The sequence below is a fragment of the Dasypus novemcinctus genome, chromosome 12, assembly GCF_030445035.2.
Source record: "Dasypus novemcinctus isolate mDasNov1 chromosome 12, mDasNov1.1.hap2, whole genome shotgun sequence".
Lineage (NCBI taxonomy): Eukaryota > Metazoa > Chordata > Mammalia > Cingulata > Dasypodidae > Dasypus > Dasypus novemcinctus.
Genome location: NC_080684.1, coordinates 63,585,165 through 63,604,873, shown reverse-complemented (window position 1 = coordinate 63,604,873; position 19,709 = coordinate 63,585,165). Strand labels below are relative to the sequence as shown.

Sequence of the window (19,709 nt, the reverse complement as noted above, 5' to 3'; positions counted from 1 at the left end):
TTCCAAACTGTTGTGACTGAGAAATAAAGTTTGTTGAAGTGCCAATAATGTAAGAGCTACTGCGTAAGTTGTCCAATTGTGCAGAATTCCTTTTTTTTCAACTTTGGTTGATCAAAGGTTTTGTTTTTGCACACTTTCAAGTTCTTGGTTTCATCCTGAAGAACTTATAATTTTCAACAAATGATACATTACTGTTTTCCCTCCCCTCTCACCTTTATTTATTTTTGATCCAGAGGTGTTTGTTTGATTCCTGACGGAAAATTTATTTTGATTTGTGAGAACTGGTAAGAAAATATATTGTCACGCAAGTAACATTTTACTTCTGCTAAGGCTAACTTTCAATTGAACATGTTTCAATTTCTCTCTTGTGCAAAATGTTATGCTAAATATTACAGGGCTAAAATAATGGGAAAATTTATTCCATGTTCACAAGCAACTGACAATCTAGTAATTGAGGAATACCCGTGAATAAGAACCTGTAAAAATGCCTTCAGAGAGATACTCAGAAAGTTTTTAAATATTGAGGGAAAAGTCAGAGCCAGAGCACAGTATTGGGAATATGTAGGGTATGTTTTAGTAAACAGCAAGTATTCCCGTTTGGTTTAGGCCTAGAGAAAAAGAGGAACTCTGCGGGAAAGAGCTGAAAGTAAGATAAATCTGTCAATAAATTGCAGGGAACTGGAAAAGCAAACAAACAATACAATTTGGTTTGGACCAGATATATATTTTTGGAGGTAGCAACAAATAACAGAAAGAATATTGAAACTAGAGGCTTGAATTTAAAGTTTGGCAATATCAGTGGGGACTATGTGATATGAATAATACGCACAAACTATGCTATCATAGACAAACTTAGGAAATTTCTGTTCTTTAGAAATGAAAGTAATTAGAATTCATGAGTCTTACTTCCAAATAAAGAAGATCAGAAATATTATTATTTATCTGATGATCTCCATGTAATGTAGCAGAATGTGATGCCAACCCTGACAGGCTGTGAAGCAGATTTCCTGTGTTCAAATTTAGGCTCTTCTACCTATTTAATGTGTATTCTTGGCAGTTTACCCTACCTCTTAATGCTTTGGTTTTCTCCCCTGAAAATGGCAGATAATAACTCCTATTTCTGAGAATTGTCATGTGACTAATGGATTAATATTTGTAAACGTCCATAGAAGAGTACCTGACATAAGGTAATCATTTACTAGAGAAAGATATTAATTACAGCAAATAAAATTGTAGTAGTCAATTTTATGAAACTATTCAGATCATAATTTTAAGTTACTTCCTCAAAGCATAAGTGAAGAAAGTTTCTGATGTAACAACCCAGGGAGCAGGTGCTAATCCTGTTACTGTGCATCAGCTTTATAAATGTGGTACATTTAGATTGATGAAAATAACTCTGTGTTCCAGTGGAAGAGTCCAGCAAGTTAACGCATCATATCTCCCATTGTAATCCATGTGGTTATAAATACTAAGTGAATAGAAACTGAAATTCTGTGGAAATTTGGAGCATATCCAGTTTTATTTTTATATTTAATATGTCAGTTGATAGTGTTTGGTAAAGGAATAAGAAAATAAAATTAAAGTGACTATTTCTCTCCAAATTGCACTAATTCAAGTGGGAGAGTAAGGTACTTTGCTATATTTGTGAAGATAATCCATAAATGTTTCATGTCACTGTCTTAATTCCCTGGCTGCCAAAGCACATGCCACGTAATAGGTTGGCGAAAACAACAGGAATTTATTGGCTCGCGGTTTTGAGGCTAGGAGAAGTCCAAAATCATGGTGTCATCATGGTTTTTTCCAGTAGACAGTAGTGTTCTGGGGCTACCTGCCTACAGTCCTTGGTTCTTGGCTCTTCTGTCACATGGATTTTCTGTCACATGGCTGCTCCCTGCATGGATTTCTCTCTTACTCTGTAACCTTCCCCAAAAGCCCCCCAGTACTACTATAAGACACACCCTGACTCAGTTGGACCACACCTTCACTGAAGGACTGTCATCAAAAGGTCCTCTTGGCAAGTGTCCACACCCACAGGAATGGATTAAGTTTAGGAACATGTTTTTCTGAGGTACATAGCTCCAAACCACCACCATTATGTATTTTAATAAAATTATTGTTGAGTTTAAAACGTATTCATACTTTGAAAATTAAGAAATATGTCAATCACAAAGAAAACTATACAGAATGATGTATCTTTTTTATCCATTACATAATTTTAACAAATTGTTGTTCAAATTTTAGAACAAATAGATTTGAAATTCCATGTATCCTCCCGATCCCATCCCATCCATCTTCCTACCTGAATTTCTCCTTTCCTAAGGAAACCATGATTCTAATTTGAGTATTTACATCCCCACTCATGACTTTATATTTGTACTATAATGCATGTGTCCCTGAAAATATGGACTACGTGTTGTATTTTAAACCATTACAGGAGAAGGGATATAGCTCAGTGGTTGAGTGCCTGCTTCACATGAACAAGGTCCTGGGTTCAATACCTGGTACCTCCTAAAAAAATTTATATAAAGAGCATATTGTAAATATTGTGACACTATTATTTCTGTTTTATTAATTAGCTTTATTGGGCTATAATTTATATAAGATAAAATGCATCCGTTTTGTGTATAAAATTTAAGGACTTTTGACAAATGAATACAATAGTGTGAATATCACTCCATTCAAGATAGAGAAGGTTATCACCCCCAAAAATTTCCCTTTTGTTGATTGCAATCTATTTCCCACATACACCCCATCTAGGTTACCAATGATGTGTTCTCTATCATGAAAGATTAGTTAACCTACTCTAGATATTCATATAAATTGATTCTTATAATGGGTACTCCTTTGTGCCTGTATGTTTTCTCTTAGATAATGGTTTTGAGATTTGTCCCTGATCTTGTGTGTTGAACTATTTTATTCATTTTGTATTGCCAAGTTGTATTTTTTTGTACAAGTATGCTACAATTTGTTTTCCTTTCCTGTGCAAGGGCACTTAGGGTATTTCCTTTTCTTTCTTCTTTTGAATAAAGCTGCTAAGAACATTAATACAAATTTTTTTCTGGAAATATGCTTTAATTATCTTGGATAAAGGAGTATGACTAGAGATGTTGGGTAATATGGCAAGAGTAGGTATAGATTTATAAGAAGTTGGCAAATTGCTTTCCAAAGAAATTCTAACATTTCGTACTTCAGTTCCAGTTACTCTTTGTTAACATTTGGTATCTGTAAATCTATAGTGTAATTTAATTTCAGTCATGCTATTGGTTGTGTAGTGGTGCCTCATTTTTATTTTAATTTACACTACCTTGGTGAATAAGATGTTGAACAACATATCATGTACTGGTAATGTGTGTATGTGTGTGAGTGTGTGAGAAAGAGTGTGTGTTTTCTGGGTATAAGTCCCTTGTCAGATATATGTACTGTGAAATTTTATCCCATTCTATAGCTTGACATTTAATTTTCTTAATAGCATCATTTGAAAGGCAGAAGTCTATTATTTTGATGAAGGAAAATTTATCAATTTTTTCTTTTATGTTTCTCTAAGAAATCTTTATCTCGAGGTCATAAAAAATTTCTTCTATTTTTTTTTCCCTAAAGGTTTATACTTTTAGCCTTTACACTTAAGTTTCTGATCCATTTCAAGTTAATTTTTGTGTTTGCTATATGAGATAAGAGTGAAGATTTATTTTTTCCATATGAAATACAGTTGTTTCCAACATTTTTGGAAAGACTATCTTTTCCCCATTGCATTATCTTGTCACCTTTGTTGAAAGTGAGTTGACCATTTATGTGTGGGAATGTTTTGAGACTTTATATTCTTTTTCTTGGTGAAACTATAAATGTATAGTGTAAATCACTCAACTCTCTTCTATTTCAAAATTGTTTTGGTTATTATGGTAATTTGTATCACTCCATATAAATTATAAAACCAAATTACAAAATTCTTTAAAAAACTCAGTGGGATTTTGATTGGGATTCCATTAAATCTTTATATCAACAAAAAGAGAATTGACATCTTAACAATATTGAGTTTATCAATCCATAAACATGCTTTTCTTAAAAAAATGGTTTTTCTTAACTCCTTTCTTCAATATTCAGGTGCTTTTAGTGTATTTAGTGTATAGATCTTGTATATATTTTGTTAAGCCTTTCTTAAGTACTTGATGTATATGGATGGTATTAATGGCATTTTAAATTACAATTTCTACTTGTTCATTGCTAGAATATAGAAATAAAATTTATTTTTGTATTTTGATGTTATATCCTGTGACCTTTCTAAAGCTACTTATTTCTTTTTACATATCTTGGGATTTTCCCTATACATGATTATGCCCTCTGCTCAAAAAGACAATTTTAATACTTCCTTTATACTCTTATGCCTTTTATTTCTTTTTCTTGCTTTATTGTAATGGCTTTGATTATCAGTAGAACGTTGAATAGAAGTGATAGGAACAGGCATTCTCACTTTTTTAATAGGTCTTAGGGTGAAGGCCTTCAATCTTTCATCATTAAGTATATGTTAACTGTAACATTTTTGTGGTTGTCCCTCATCAGATTGAGGAAATTCTTTCAGGACTTTCAAAATGTTATTCCATTGGCTTGTGCTGTTTTTGAATAGAAGTTAGCAGATTTTCTTACTTTTGATCCCCTGAACAGACGTCTCTTTCCTCTATATGCTTTCATTGACTTAAAGTAATTTGATTACATTATGTCTTGATGTTGTCTTGAGTGTGCATCTGTGTACATATATTTATCTGTTTAGGTTTCATGAAATCCTTGACTCTGTAGGTTTATAGTTTTCAGATAATTTGGGAAATATTTTGATTTTTTTTCAAATATTTGTGCTATCTCCTGTCCAACAATTCTGGGGACTGATTATAGTTATGTTAAACTTTCTTAAATTATTTTATATGTCCCTTAGGAGCCTTGTTTGTTTGTTTACCCTTAACTGTCTGTGTGCTTCAATTTGGACAGTTTCCAATGGCTTGTCTTTGAGTTTGTTGATCTGGTCTTCTGCAACGTCTATTCTGCTATTAATACAATCCAGTAAAATTTTTACATCAGATATTCTGGTTTCCATCTTTTAAAATTTTTTTAGTTTCTAATAATCTTTATATTAATGTTTCTATTAAATCTATTAGCATATTTTAATAACTATATTAGAAACTCTTATCTACTTATCTGCTGATTGTATAATTTCTGCATTTCCTTCTATTAATGTATCAGTCTCCTGGTTATGGTCATACTTTATTGATTTTTCACAGGTCTAGTAACTTGTAATTGGATGCTGGGTATTGTGAATGTCATAGTGTCTGAATTTTCTTGGCTTCATTTGAAAAGGTTTTGAGGACTTTTGTTTCCTCTTCCTGTAATGTAGTTAGTTTAACTTCATGTTTCAGGCCATATTTTAAAGTTTTAATATTGGAGTCTAGTTTGTTATGACCACTTCTGGGGCTCTGTTGAAGCCCTTTTCCAACCCTTTGTGATTTCAGGTAGATGATCAGCTTATAGCTCTCTGTTAAGTGCTGTTTCTCTGGCAGTTTTTCTTTCCTAAGTAGTTCTTCTTTGCCTGACCTAGTAGAGTCTTATTCTATGCACATGTGGCTTAGTATGCAAACCAAAGACTCAAGGAAAACTTTCTGCAGATTTTAAGCCTCCTCAAACTTGTATCTTTTTTCTCAGAGCTCAACAAGGCTGCCAACTTGACTGGGGTTTCCTTAGTTAATATTGAAACCTGGCTCAGTTTCTCTAGATAGAAAGTTATCACAATCAAAAGGTCTACTTCCATTGTTTCCCTTCTCTCAGGAATCATTCCTGCCCTGTCCATCGTCTAATACTTGAAAATCATATTTTGACTACTTTTCTGGGTTTTTAAAGCCAGAGTTTTAGTCAAGCTAGTTCAAATCAGAAGCAGATGTCTACCATATATTTTAATGTTGGATTTTTGATAATTGTCTGTGTTATATTAATGGCTATATGACAATTAATTTGTTCATTCCTCAGCTAGATTTTTAAATTTTCTTCTTTACTAATGTTATAATGTTTTTCTTGATATTTGCAAGGAACATACTCCTACCATGTTCTTAACAGTCTATTTCATATTCTAGGCCTTTACTGCTTTCATTTCAAAATTTATCACTTTATTTAAAAAAAGAATTTTGGGGTTTTTAATTTAGAGACTAAATTACCAAATTTGAAAATTAATTTGAAAAAAAATTGATATATTTATAATATAGAGACTTGACTCCTATGATTGTAGTGTACGTATCCATTTATATGGATTTTTGTCATTTGAAAACATATTTTCTTCAAAAATATATCATGCACATTATTCATCTTTTTCTATTCACAGTGGGTAACATACATATTTAGTGCTATCATAAATGGGATCTTATTTTCTGTCATTAGATTTTTTGGTAGTACTTTTCCAGCTTCCTGATTGAATGCCGAAAACATTTATGTTTGATCATAAAAATACATTTTAAGTTTCTAAATTTACCTCTGAATACTGTTTTAGCAGTATCCCATAAATTTTTATATAAAGCACTTTCACTCATTTCTACTCCATTAAATTCATTTTAAGAGTTCAGTTACTTCTGAAAATTTTTATGGGTTCTTTTGTTTACCTTTCTGTGATGAGAGGAAAATCTATAACCATGTCTATTTAGAAATTGAGACACGTGATAATTATGGCCTTTCTTTAGAGGGAACACTTCACATTATTTAAATGCTTTTCATTTATATACTAATGGAAAGTGCTGAATGGAAGCAGCACTTTTTTGGGAACTAGAGAAATTCAGTTTTAGCTGTATTAAATGCGGTCTTGGGCACAGCAATTAAGCTTTAAGTATCCTTCTCTGAATATGGTGTTACTGTTGATCTTGAAGTTTTTTTGAAGATTCATTGGTATGATAAACATGAAAGTATTTTTAAAGTTTATAATTTAGCAAAATGTTTTGCCAGTCTAAGTACTTTCATTGAATATTAAAATATTTTAAGTTTGTGGCTCTGCATATTTGTGTCTTGGTAATAGGGGAGAATAATGTTTTTTACTACCTTCTTTTAAACTGAAGTTTTATTTCAAATGGACCGTATTAAAGATATTGATTTAGAAAGTCCAACCGAACCTTCTGAAATAGTACTTTTCTTGACTTGTTTTCCAAATTGCATTTGATGTTTTTGTGTACATGTCTATTAATTTTAGTTCATAAATTTCTTGGGAATATAAGAGTTGCTCTCAATCATTCATACACAAAAAAGAATAAATGATCTTATTTAACAGAAGACAATATATCTGCTGTAAGTTTTTCTTCAATCTGTGTGTGAAAGTGATATACAAGAGTATGAGACTGGTACACAAAATACAATATAATCCTTCAGTGGGATGCATTGCCTTACTGATCAACACTACATTTTAACCTGCCCAAGTAAAAGATGATCTTAAGGTTGTAGAGTCCATTGTTCTTTTCAAAATCCTTTCATATATGTGATCTGATTTATCACTCAGAACATCTACATGAGTTGGTGGGTATACTAGGTCTTATTCCTCATGGCAAATCTATTCATATTTATGAAGGTGATAGCATGAAACATTACTTATCCTAAGAAGGCCAGCTGTTTGCCAATGGGATGCTTTACAAAAGCTTTTTTTTCTTCTTCACATTTCCACTTTTTAAAATTTTTTAATATTGTTCAGTAGAAAACTTCAGATAATTTTGTGTACCAGGCACTAGCAAACTTTCTAAAAATTGCTCCATGAAAATGGACTTGATTATCACAATAATAGCATGGCCTTTTAGAATGCTTTGCAGATCTTAAATTCCTTTTTAAAAAATCTAGTGTTTGGTAACAAATGGGGAAAGTGAATCACCATCTTCTATAGGAAGAGGACAAGGTTTAATTATTTTATTTCTTTCGCAAAAGACTTATACATTTTACCTATAAACTGAAAGAGGAAAATTACGCATTTTAAAGCAGGATGAAAGTGGTGGTGATATCCACAGCTGTTCTGGTTTCTGGCAAACTATTCTGAGAGGCTCCGGTTTCATTTGGTTCACATGAAACACATGTTGCTCATTTATTGTACATGCGCCTCATTGTATTTTGACAAATCTGATCTAAAAATGTTACAGATGTTCTTCATTATTAAAATTTGCACTTAGTAACCACCTATAGAACTTAGCTATAAACTGGCCCTTTCACTATATAATTAAGAGAAAATTTTGCTATCACCAATAAATGAGTTTTAATTTAACTTTTTATAGTTTCATGATACAGCTAGTGACTATGCACTATGCACATTTAACAGGTGCTTCATCTGTTACATTTTACATTCCATACATTTTTTAACAACTTTCAAATAATTTTAAGTGGGACTGAAATTATTTTGATCCTTCCTAATGCCCTTTAAAGATTTGTTGTTCCACGCGTGGCCTGACATCAGGCAACGTCGTCATAACTTGAGAAGTTGATAGAAATGAAGAAGCTCAGGCCCTACCCTAGACCCACTGAAGCAGAACCTGCATTTTAACAAGATCTTCAGATGATTCATGTGCCAATGAAGAAGACTATTTTAGGGGACACCTAATATCAAAACTGTTTTATAACTACACAGACAAATATATTAATACATATACATAATAAAAATACACACATATATACACATATACATACACATGCACACATATATATATACACACATACACATGTACATAAATAGATGTACATACTCTATGTTCCACATCTGTTATATGGATATTATAGAAAATATACAGGCCTGTAGAATGTACTGCTTATTTCCTAATAATTCTAAACATTACAAAATATTCTTAGCAATACTTTTCACTGGCTATATATCTGTCTTCCATGAATGCAAAAATCCATATTCATAAGTATTGAAGCAAACTGAAGAACTTCCAGCTCCAACTTGAATCTTTTGAAGTTCCCATCATTTCTTCTTGTTTTTTGTAGTTTTCCATAGGGTAAACTTAATTGCAACAGAGCAGTTGATCATATCTACTTACACCTTCTCACCATGAAAAAACAGAAAGCAAATTTCATACTTTTCCAGGGACTACTTGTGAGGCTGAAGGATTTAATTTCTTAGCTAATGAATTCCACATTAAAGTTACTTATGATAAATGGATGCCTTGGGAAATGATGGATCAATTATTCTTGATATGTAGTAGAAAATCAAATTTATATAGGGATCTCTGATATCATGCTGCAAAATAATTCATTATAATTCAATTCATTGGTCATCAAACTTTCTATTTTTATATTACAGTAAAAACAAGCACAAGACATAATTTGTATCTGAGAAGAAATAGAATAAGTATTATTTAGGTTTATGAACCTTAAGTGAAATCTACAACAAAGTAATTTTATGTAAGTCAAAACTTGGTACCTTGTCACTTTCTAGAAAAAATGAAGGGTGAAAGATCATTTTTTAAAAACCTCTCTAATTTGCTAAAACCTGGTTACTTTCTTTGCTTTCAGTTCCACCAAATACACTGCTCAATGATAAACCTTGGAAAATGAAATAAAGACCATTTAATATAATATATTTGAAGTTTCTGTTGGCACCACAGAAGCACATCACTAGTTTACAAGCTTGCAGCACATAACATGTTTTTATTATGGTTTTTATACATTTCTGTCAAATTAACTTTTCAAAATTATTAATAATATGTTCAATATACATCGAAGGGCAAATACTCTGATAAATTTTCTCTATATTTGAATATACAATATAGTTGCACAGCTTGTGCCTGAAAATTTACAAATGTAGGCAGGCTGGACAGATACTCTATAACTTTATATATGTAACTGAACTGTTTAATTTTTCTTTTAGTTTTTTTCAAACGGAAGACCACAATGCCACTTAAATAGCCCTAAGTGTCCCTGAAGAGCTACTGTGTGTTGTATAAAGGCTAAGTAATCCCTGCAGTGTCAGGGGGTTACTGTTCAGCTGTTGAGGATCATGAGATAGTATCTCAGCACTCATAAAACAGAGGATTCAAAACACAGGGGCATACATAGAAGTACAGATCATTATGACAGTCCTGGAAATTATCCACAAGAAACGTCAACACCCTGGAGGCCAAAATAACACACTGAATCAACATCTACAACTTTTGTTAAAAATTAAATCCAATACATAGGGACAATTCACATGGAAACATTAATGCTAATATAATAATTTCATATTTGGCTCATTTCAACATATGGAGGCTTCAAAACCCTCTGGGATGTCTTTTCTCAAACATTTTAAATGCATAATATTTGTTCTGTATAAAACAAACATCTATCCTGAATTTGCTGTTTTCTAGAACCATTCTTAAATGGTTGATACATTTAATAAGGCACAGTAAGGGAAGTGTGGACATTTCTTTAAGCTTACAAATTTCAACTCAGACAAATGGGAAGGATGATTTTGGCGCCTGGGATTTGAAAATATCTTCCAGTTGTAATTTTTGTTCTAAATATTTACATGGTGGTTTCTTCCCATTCAAGCTCAACATCACCTGTAACGTAAAGTAATATGTCACAAAAGAGAATTAGGCTAACAAACTAAAAGATTTTTACGCTCCATGTCAAAACATAGTACAAATAGAAAGTCTGTTACCCTTAGTTAGATTAAAGAGAATTTAAAAATGGCATGTGCACTTACCAAGATCCTAAAACCTTTTCAGCCTATAGTTAATATTAAGGATCTTGCACTAAGTAGTATACTAGCAAATTGGGCACGCCATCTCTGTTTACCTTCCATGGCATCCAAGGAGTCCATCTTTTGAAGTGCTGAATAGTTCACAAAACAGATGGGCTGATTACTTCCTTTACTTGATAATAGGTCCAGAATGCACTGGTGTAAAAAGATATACTGGGCCTAGGTACCAAAGAAAGAGTGGTTAAACAAAAGGGTACAGTGGAGATTCTTTTATATGTGGAACTATCCTGTTATAGTGAAAAATAATATTGACTGCAACAAATATTAAATAGCTTATAGATAGAATTTATTACTATGAATAAATGATTTTGTGCCATTTAAAACACGGTTTTCTAAACTCCTATGGTTTCTTGCAGTTTCAAGTAATTTTTTAATGCTTGTCATTGAACACCAAATGTTAATATATCTTTCTTGCTGTGATCATAAAAAGTGACAAATTATGTTATTTAAATTTGTTGATGAGTTTCCCTTTTCTTATTAGGTCTAATTGATGAACTTTTCTTACAAATAGTGTTCTAGTCAGAAATGATTTTTGAAATGCTGATCTAAAGTTACTTTTGAAATCTGTGAGTGAGTATATCTATACACCACCACCATATTTAATTCTATTAATCAATCACCTGAACATTTTGCCGACTTCATGTCAAGTATTTGGTTCTTATTTATAAATACAGGGCTGTTGGTGATGCAGTATCCAAATGTTCAGGTACTGTACAAGGACTCCCACCATTTCATCTGAATATTTTGGCCTAAATTCAGTACGGTCTTGGTTGTTAAAAGGTAGTCAATATAATTCAGGAACATTTTACTATTTCTGAGTGTACATTTCCCAAAGATAATTAAGAATAACTATCTTTAAGTCAGTCTCGTTTGTTCATAAGAAACATGCCTGACTCTGAAAGAATACCATTGAATGTTTAAGAAACATACGTATAGACAAGTGATTTAAGTAGAATGTCATTGAAATTGGTTATCTTGAGAGATATGTGATATACTCATACCTATTGATATTATACCTCAAACCCCTTTTAGAATTCTTCTATTGAAATTGCCTTCAGAAATTGCTGATCATTATTAGGAGAATCTTTTTCTTTGAGGATTAGAAAATGTTTCTGAAACATCCTATCACCAAAATGTCAGTTCCATGAGTACAGAACTTTCTCTACTCACTGCTGTATTCCCCGTGCCTATAACAGGGACTGGCAGAGAGTAGATGCATAAAAAAATTTCCGTTAATTTAGTGTCATTTAATTCTCACTGCTAGCCAATCTTTATCTTTTAAGGACATATTTAATTTGAAGAACAGTCACAAGTCATCAAGGATCAACTTTTATATGTGAGATCAAGTTACATAATTCAATTTTGGTAAAATTATTGTGAAAATAATAAAAATTCTATTGGACTTGCTAGTAAAGGTAATTCCAAAAAAGTATTTCAAACATACAACACTTGAAAAACATTATTGTTGGAAATACATTGCCACTTGAATATAATTTCTCTGAGGAATAAACTTCACTTAGATTTATGATTTCTGGTATTTTAAAAAAAAAACACATTTGAATTTGAAGTCACATTTGATAAGTGAAGCTTCTGATTGTCCTGATCTTACCTTCTCCACAGGAAAGAATGATGGGTATAAACTCTGCCTGCAGGGCAAGCTGAACTCCACAAGGTAGTACTTATAAGTTCCAAGGTCTCTCAGCCATGGTGTGTTATTGCCAAGGAAGCAGCATAATGCAGTGACAAGGGTCTCAAGCTCAGTTTTTACTATAGATTGCTGTGTTACCTTAAGAAATAAACCTTTTTATGTCCAGTTTCCTCATCTAGGGGATTTAAAGGATTTCACATATGTAAAATACTTAGCAAAATAGGTGCCAAAATATGTTAATTATTTGTCTTTTGGGTTTTTTGTTTGTTTGTTTTACTGTCCCTTCCCTTATGAGCTGGTACTAGTGAATATGCTAGAGACGCTAGAGTAGGAAAAGGATCTAATTTAGATTAATCCACATTAAGGCACCAATGAAATGAATTTTTTGGTAGACAGTGAAAGGACTTTAAGCTCTCTACTCGGTATGGACCATGATGCCGTGGGGACTTTTCATGGAGGTATATGCTGAGGATCTCCCTCTCCCCTGCTCATTGCTGCTGCAGTTAGTGCTGAGACGGGAGAAAATAGAAAATCACTCTTGCAAGGCAATGCTGGTGTGTAAGGCCTGAAGTCAAGACACCATTTGCTAGATAATATTCTTTGGTGCTTTAGATACTTCTCATATTAAATACTGGTAACAAACTTGTTAAAATCATATCAACATTTTACAAAAGAGAGAAAGCTCAGAGAGGATGATTAAACAAACCCACAGGATTAATAATGAGCAAAGCTGAATTCACAACACAGTTCTTTGACTCTAAAACCTATGCTCTTTCCATCTTCCCATGTGTACCCAACATTTTGCTATGGATAGTTAAACAACTGTAATTATAAAGTTTATAACATATATTGAATACGAAATTTGCTAAAATATTGGCACTTTTAAACACATTCTTTACAAAGTTCAATATTTCACTATGTTGTAGAGCATGGCAAGAATTTTTTTCTTCATTCTAAAAAACTACTTTATTGCAAAGAAAATTTCAGTGTTCACAAATAATAAGTAGACATCTGCATGCTAATAAGGGGATAATTCAGACATTAAGCATTCTGGAATAATCAATCTCAGGTGTGGGGCCCTGGAAAAATAGAATATTCAAGTCATAAGGATCCATGGTCAAGAGACAGAAGGAAATTAAAGCAAAGATGGCAATATGTAAGCAGTTGAGACTAGAAAGAATAAGGGACTGGAGATGTTAATTCTCTATGAGTCAGAATGGGCTCTCCTCAAATTTGTGAACTAGAGAAGCTTCGTCTTCCCTTTTCCTCAGCAACACCTGCTTAAAATTCCCAGTAACAGGATAATACTCTTACTCTTACTTGTAGACTTTACATTTTGAAGGTTTTTTAACCACTTAAATATGCTTATCTCTGTTAGGCAAAAATTTGAACTGGAAACATATGGGTGAGAGAGAAATTGCGGAAGCAACACCTTAACACAGAAATTCTACTGTTCGTCAAGAATCCTTCAGTCCAACATTGTAAACATTATAAACACCACCACTAAATTGTATCCTCAAAAGTGCTTAAAATGTTATGTGTATATATTTTACAGCAATAATTAAAAAAATTTTTAAACCCAAAGAATTGTCAACACAAAGAGTGAATCCAATGCAAACCATGGACTCCAGTAATGATTCAACTATAATAATATTGGTTCATCAACTGTAGCAACTGTGCCATATCAATGCAAAATGTTAATAATAGTGAAAAATCTATGTGTGAGGAGAGGTATATGGGAAAACTACCTTCTGCATGGTTTGTCTGCAAATCCACAACTGCTCTGAAAAAGAGAGAGTACGTCAGTCCAGCCCAGGGTATAGTAATGAGGAAAAAAAATTAAAGGCCCTTATCAAGGTACAGAATGTGAGGAAGTAAGATATGTATGCCAACTACGTAAAAATAAAGAGTCATATCCTTGTAGAAGGGTGATTAGGGAAGGCCTAAGATAGTGATGTTTAAGCTGAGCCCATGTTGGATTAGGAGCCAACTTGAGAAATGCAGAGGTTAATAGTGTTCCTTGCAGAGGGAAAAGCATACCCAAAGGCCCTGGGGCAGGAATGAGCTGAGCACAAATAAAGAAGAGAAAAGGAAACCAGGATGTTTAGGCATACTGAGCAAAAGGGAGATGAACCAATATGAGACTGGAAAAATTTGCAGAATCAAATCATCAGGACTCAGTGAAACACTTGGACTTTTTTTCAAACTATCATAGGAAGTTTCTGAAGGTCTTTAACCTGAGGAGAAACGGCTGCTACATGGAGAAGAGATTAGATGGAACCAAGATTAGAGTTACTCCAGCAGTTCAGGTAGGAAATATTAGTTTGGCCCCCTGTGATGGCAGAACAGGAAGATGTGGGCTAAACCACTAATGATGAAGTATCAGGGATGCTCCTATGTTTCTGGTTTGAACAACTGGGTGGATGGTGGTGTTACTTAAAGCAATAGCATAGACTGAGGGAGGAATGGGATTAAAGAATGTAAATTAAGAGTTTAGTTTTGATATTGGAACTCAGAAGAGATTTCGAATAAGATATAAATTTGGGAGTCACCATATTCAGATGGTATTTGAAGTCACATGAACAGATAAGATTAATCAAGGAGAGAACACAGAAGAATACCCAGGACTGAAGCCTGGGTAATTCCATTTAGAAAAAGGGTGGAGAAGGAATGACTAGAGAAGTGAGGGTTGGATAAAATTATACCAAGAGAGGATGTGTTTCAATAAAGAGGTAGCAGTTGATGGTACAAAATGCAATGAAGAAGCCAAGCAGATTAAAACAGAACCACCACTAATGTAGCCAAGAGATCCAGTCACTACATTTGCCCAGATCCTTGATCTGGAAATGGAATATGGCATGTGGCCTGGGCCAGTTTCAAGGTGTTCAACATGTGCAGTCCTGGCACTCAGAAGGGCTCTGTGCTCAGTTTATTGCTCACTATTACCATACTGAAATTCTCAATACATTTTGAGGAAGGGGCCCAGCATTTTCATTTTGCAGTGGTTTCCATTAATTATATAGCCAGTCCTTATCCAAGAGTCTTGTGACGGCAGCGACTTGGCCCAGTGGTTAGGGCTTCCATCTACCACATGAGAGGTCTGTGGTTCAAACCCCGGGCCTCCTTGACCCATGTGGAGCTGGCCCAAGTGCAGTGTTGGTGCGCGCAAGGAGTTCCCTGCCACGCAGGGGTGTCCCCACGTAGGGGAGCCCCACGCGCAAGGAGTGCACCCATAAGGAGAGCCGCCCAGCGCGAAAGAGAGTGCAGCCTGCCCAAGAATGGCGCCGCACACACGGAGAGCTGACACAAGAAGATGACACAACAAAAAGAAATGACACAACAGGATGACACAGCAAAAAGAAATGACACAACAGGATAACACAGCAAAAAGAAACACAGATTTCCATGCAGCTGACAACAATAGAAGCGGACAAAGAAGACACAGCAAATAGACACAGAGAACGGACAACCGGGGTGGGGAAAAGGAGAGAAATAAATAAATAAATAAATCTAAAAAAGAAAAGTCTTGTGAGGCCTCCAATATCATTCTGACAATTAACCATTATTAATATTCAATTTATTTCATATTTTAGTTAATAATAATAAATAGAAAGTTAACATTTTCTTTCCATTTCCCTGCATGCACACATGTGCATGGTAATATAGGTGTGGAGTTTTAAAAAGTCCCATAGTCAGATAAGTTTGGGAAATATTGCCCCTTAGGGCTGTGTTTGTAATTGTCAGTGCACATTAGCACATTAAAGATTCTAAGAAATTCTGGGTTTAAAAATCAGTTTGACTTTTTCTTAAACTTATTTTAGCAAAGAATCCCCTTTTTACACATTCTTAACAAATTTGATGCCACTCAAATTTTCTAGGACACAACCTGGAAAATACTGGTATAGCAGATCTGTATTTTTATGACAAGAGACAAAGATATGGATTAAAACATTTAGTATTTTATACTTAGACAGGTTTGGGTTTGAAATTTGGCTTTGACATTTATTAATGGAACAACCTTGGAATAAAAATTAAAGTCTTGGAATATCCGCTTCCCTATTTGTAATGTAAGATTAGTAATATATACTCTGTGGTTTGGCTTTATTGCCCTTACTTTACAAATAAAAAATTAAATAAGCTAATACATGGAAAGAGTTCAGCATAATGCTTAGAACCCACTAGATATTCAACAGAAGGTAACTATGCTTTTTGTCTCATTTATCATTATACCGTGTAATTTTAATAAATAAAAATTTATTGTTTACAATTCTTTTACCTCCAAACCAAAATAACAAAGCAAAAACCTCCTAGTCAGTGAGTTGATAATATACTATTATAATCATATGTAGTACTAATATGCAATAGGGATAAATAGGGACAGTATAGGCAAGTGAAATCCATAGAAACAGATTAGAGTCATTATTTTAAATTGCTTTCCCAAAAACAGCTATTAGCAGGTTACAGAATAAATTGAATTCAATCCATCCCCTAAGCCCCCAAAACTTGCTAAATGAATTGTTATGAATTATTCTTCTGCATTTCTTGAAGAATAAACAAGTTAGAATGAGCACTTGGTGACAGTGCCAAAGGATGGCTGGACTTTAATCTCTCATAATCTCTCTCAGCTTCCATCGTCAAGACATCCTTAACAAGGCAAATACAGCTTCAAACCCATGTGAAACCAAATTGTTGCTGCTAAGAGATTACCATATAGAAATTCTAGAGCTGACACCATATGAAGGTTTAGATATCTTACCAGATTCTGTACCATGCACATTCTTTCACTTCTCAGTTCAGCTACTAGCCCATATATATCCACAAAATCATGGTCATTTATATGTTGTGTTAAGTGGTCCAAAGCAATAAAAACTCCAGTTCTTCCAACTCCAGCACTGTAGGGAGAGTGAAATTATTTGAAAATTATTTAACAAAGGGCTGTTTACACTGACAGTAATGAAGATAATGAATTATAATAGTAATACATTCTAAAGTTTCTTTTCTTATTTGGAATTTTCCTCCAAATTCCAAAGATTTTGGAATATTTTTGGGTTTGCATTATTATCAAGACTATGTTTAGATAGGGCAAAATGATTATGTTATCATAGTGTTTTTACCAGTCTAACTTACCTTCTTCTTTCATAATGTTTTCAGGAGTGTCATTGTAGAAACATGAGAGAAAATTTTTAAAAAATCATTTAAAATTTTAACAATAGTTTCATACTAAAAATATCTTCAGCTACCAATAGAAATGCTAAAGATTAAATATGTCAAGTATTTGGGCCAAGAACATTTCCTCTCCAACATATGGGAAAAAAAAAAAAAGTTGCTTATGTGTTCTTGCCTGTTTTCACCAAAAAAAAAAAATTAAGTTTCCTATAGGTAATGATATTGTCAAGTTTTCTGCTTTTATATAATTATTAGTACTCAGTGAAAAGCATGTATCCCACAGAATCAGCTAATGAAAAACACAAGAAAAATAAAGATATTCCCATTAGAAAGCTAAAGTCCTCTAGATACATAAATAATTAATATAGGAAGTAAACATGAAAAAAGACAATTGAAAATTACTTTGAATCATACAAAACTGCCATTTTTATGAGACAGAGACAATCAAATACCAGCAATTTGTGATGATTCAACCTAATAAATAGCATTACAACTGATATGGTACCCTAAAACTGGTTATGGTTGCACATACACCCTTATGCATGAACAAAGCAATCATTCATTAAATCTTTCAATGTATTTTGAATGCCAAGTGCTGCTCTGGGTCCTTGGAGGATAGCAGTGAACAATACAAAGTTCTGGCATTTATGGAAGTTCTATGCCAGAGGAAGGAGAATGACAATACACAAACATGCATAGACTGGACAGGGTGGTAAGATGTGCTGTGAAGAAAGATAAATTAAGGTAAGGGGATAGAGTGTGATAGGATAGGTTAGTATCATCAGAGAAAGCCTCTCTGATCATGAAATACTTGAGCAGAAACCTGAATCAGGTGAGGGAACAGACCATATGGCTTTCTGGAAGAAGAGCATTGCAGCTGGATGGAGCAGTATGAGAACAGATCTGAGTGGGATCATGTTTAGGTGATCTAAAAAAAACAAGGAGACCAGCTGGTGAGAGGGCAGTGAGGAGGCAGGAGGTGGCCAGGCATCAGAGGATTTGTTTTTGGGTGGTATGTTGAATGTGAGAAGTGAAGAGTCATCAATGACCCCAAGATCTCTGGTCCAAACTGCAGGGACTCACTATTTACAGAGATGCAGACTGTGGAGTGGGGAACACAATAAAATGCTCTGCTTTGGACACATAAAGTTTTCAATTATTTTTTAGTCATCCAGATTGTTATGTTGAGTTAGGAGTTAGATATAAGTATAAAGTTGAGATGAGGTGTTGGGGCAGGAGATCAAAAAATTAGTAGACACTTTGTAATTCATATTTAAAGATGATTATTAATATACACATAATTTCCTTTGTTATCTTAGCTACCTTTAAACCAGAAAGAAAGAGATTCTACTCTTTTGGAGGCTCGAACAGGAGAAACTAAGATGCTTTTCTTTTTTAATAACTTTTAGCAGTAGTGGCAGAGTAAATGCAAAATATGGAGGCGCTGAAGGCAGCTACTGTCCATTAAAGGTTTAATCTACAAGGTTGCCAGCTTAAAACCAATCCCTGACTTTAGAAGTAAACAGTGTTAGAAAAGCAAAGCCAATGAGTGCTCTCAGGCACTCATTACAGAAATCATCACAATGTATAAGAAATTCTATAAAGAGGAAATCACAATGTTGAGATCTTGTAATTGTGAGAACATACATTTTTGTTAGAGATTGTGATAGTATAAAACAAAGGTGTAGTCTGTGGAAATTATGTGGCTTAAAAAAATACTCTTTTAGAAGGACATTCCATGTCCATGGATTGGTAGGCTAAATATTACTAAGATGTCAATTCTACCCATTTTTATGTACAAATTCAATGCAATCCCAATAAAATTTCCAACAACCTTTTTTTTTTTTTTTTTACAGATTTGAAAAGGCCAAATATCAAATTTATTTGGTAGGGTAATAGATCCAAATAGCCAAAAATATCTTTAAAAAGATTTTTTTTTTTTTGGAGGACTCTCACTTCCTGACTTAAAGCATATTATGTAGCTACAGTGGTAAAAACAACAAGTCTTATACTAGCATGAAGATAGGTATGCTGACAAAAGGAATAGAATTGGGTATTCAGAAATTGATCCTCAAATTTTAAGGGAAAGTGATTTTTGACAAGGCTGTCAGACCACCCATCTAGGCCAGAACAGTCTATTCAACAAATAGTGCTGGGAGAACTGGA

The 19,709-nt window shown here is 33.6% G+C and overlaps 1 protein-coding gene across 1 annotated transcript in view; it reads right to left on the bottom strand.

Moving 5' to 3' along the window:
• Positions 1–9,321: 9,321 nt before the first annotated feature.
• Positions 9,322–19,709, bottom strand: part of PTPRQ (protein tyrosine phosphatase receptor type Q) — a 228,818-nt gene continuing 218,430 nt past the window's right edge. Inside the window, exons 43-45 of the mRNA XM_058308484.2 lie at positions 17,134–17,269; positions 10,765–10,888; positions 9,322–10,526 (exon numbers count right to left, since the gene is read on the bottom strand). Of these exons, the coding sequence (XP_058164467.2) occupies positions 10,489–10,526; positions 10,765–10,888; positions 17,134–17,269 (298 nt within the window). The 3' untranslated portion in view covers positions 9,322–10,488. The remainder of the gene's footprint in view (positions 10,527–10,764; positions 10,889–17,133; positions 17,270–19,709) is intronic.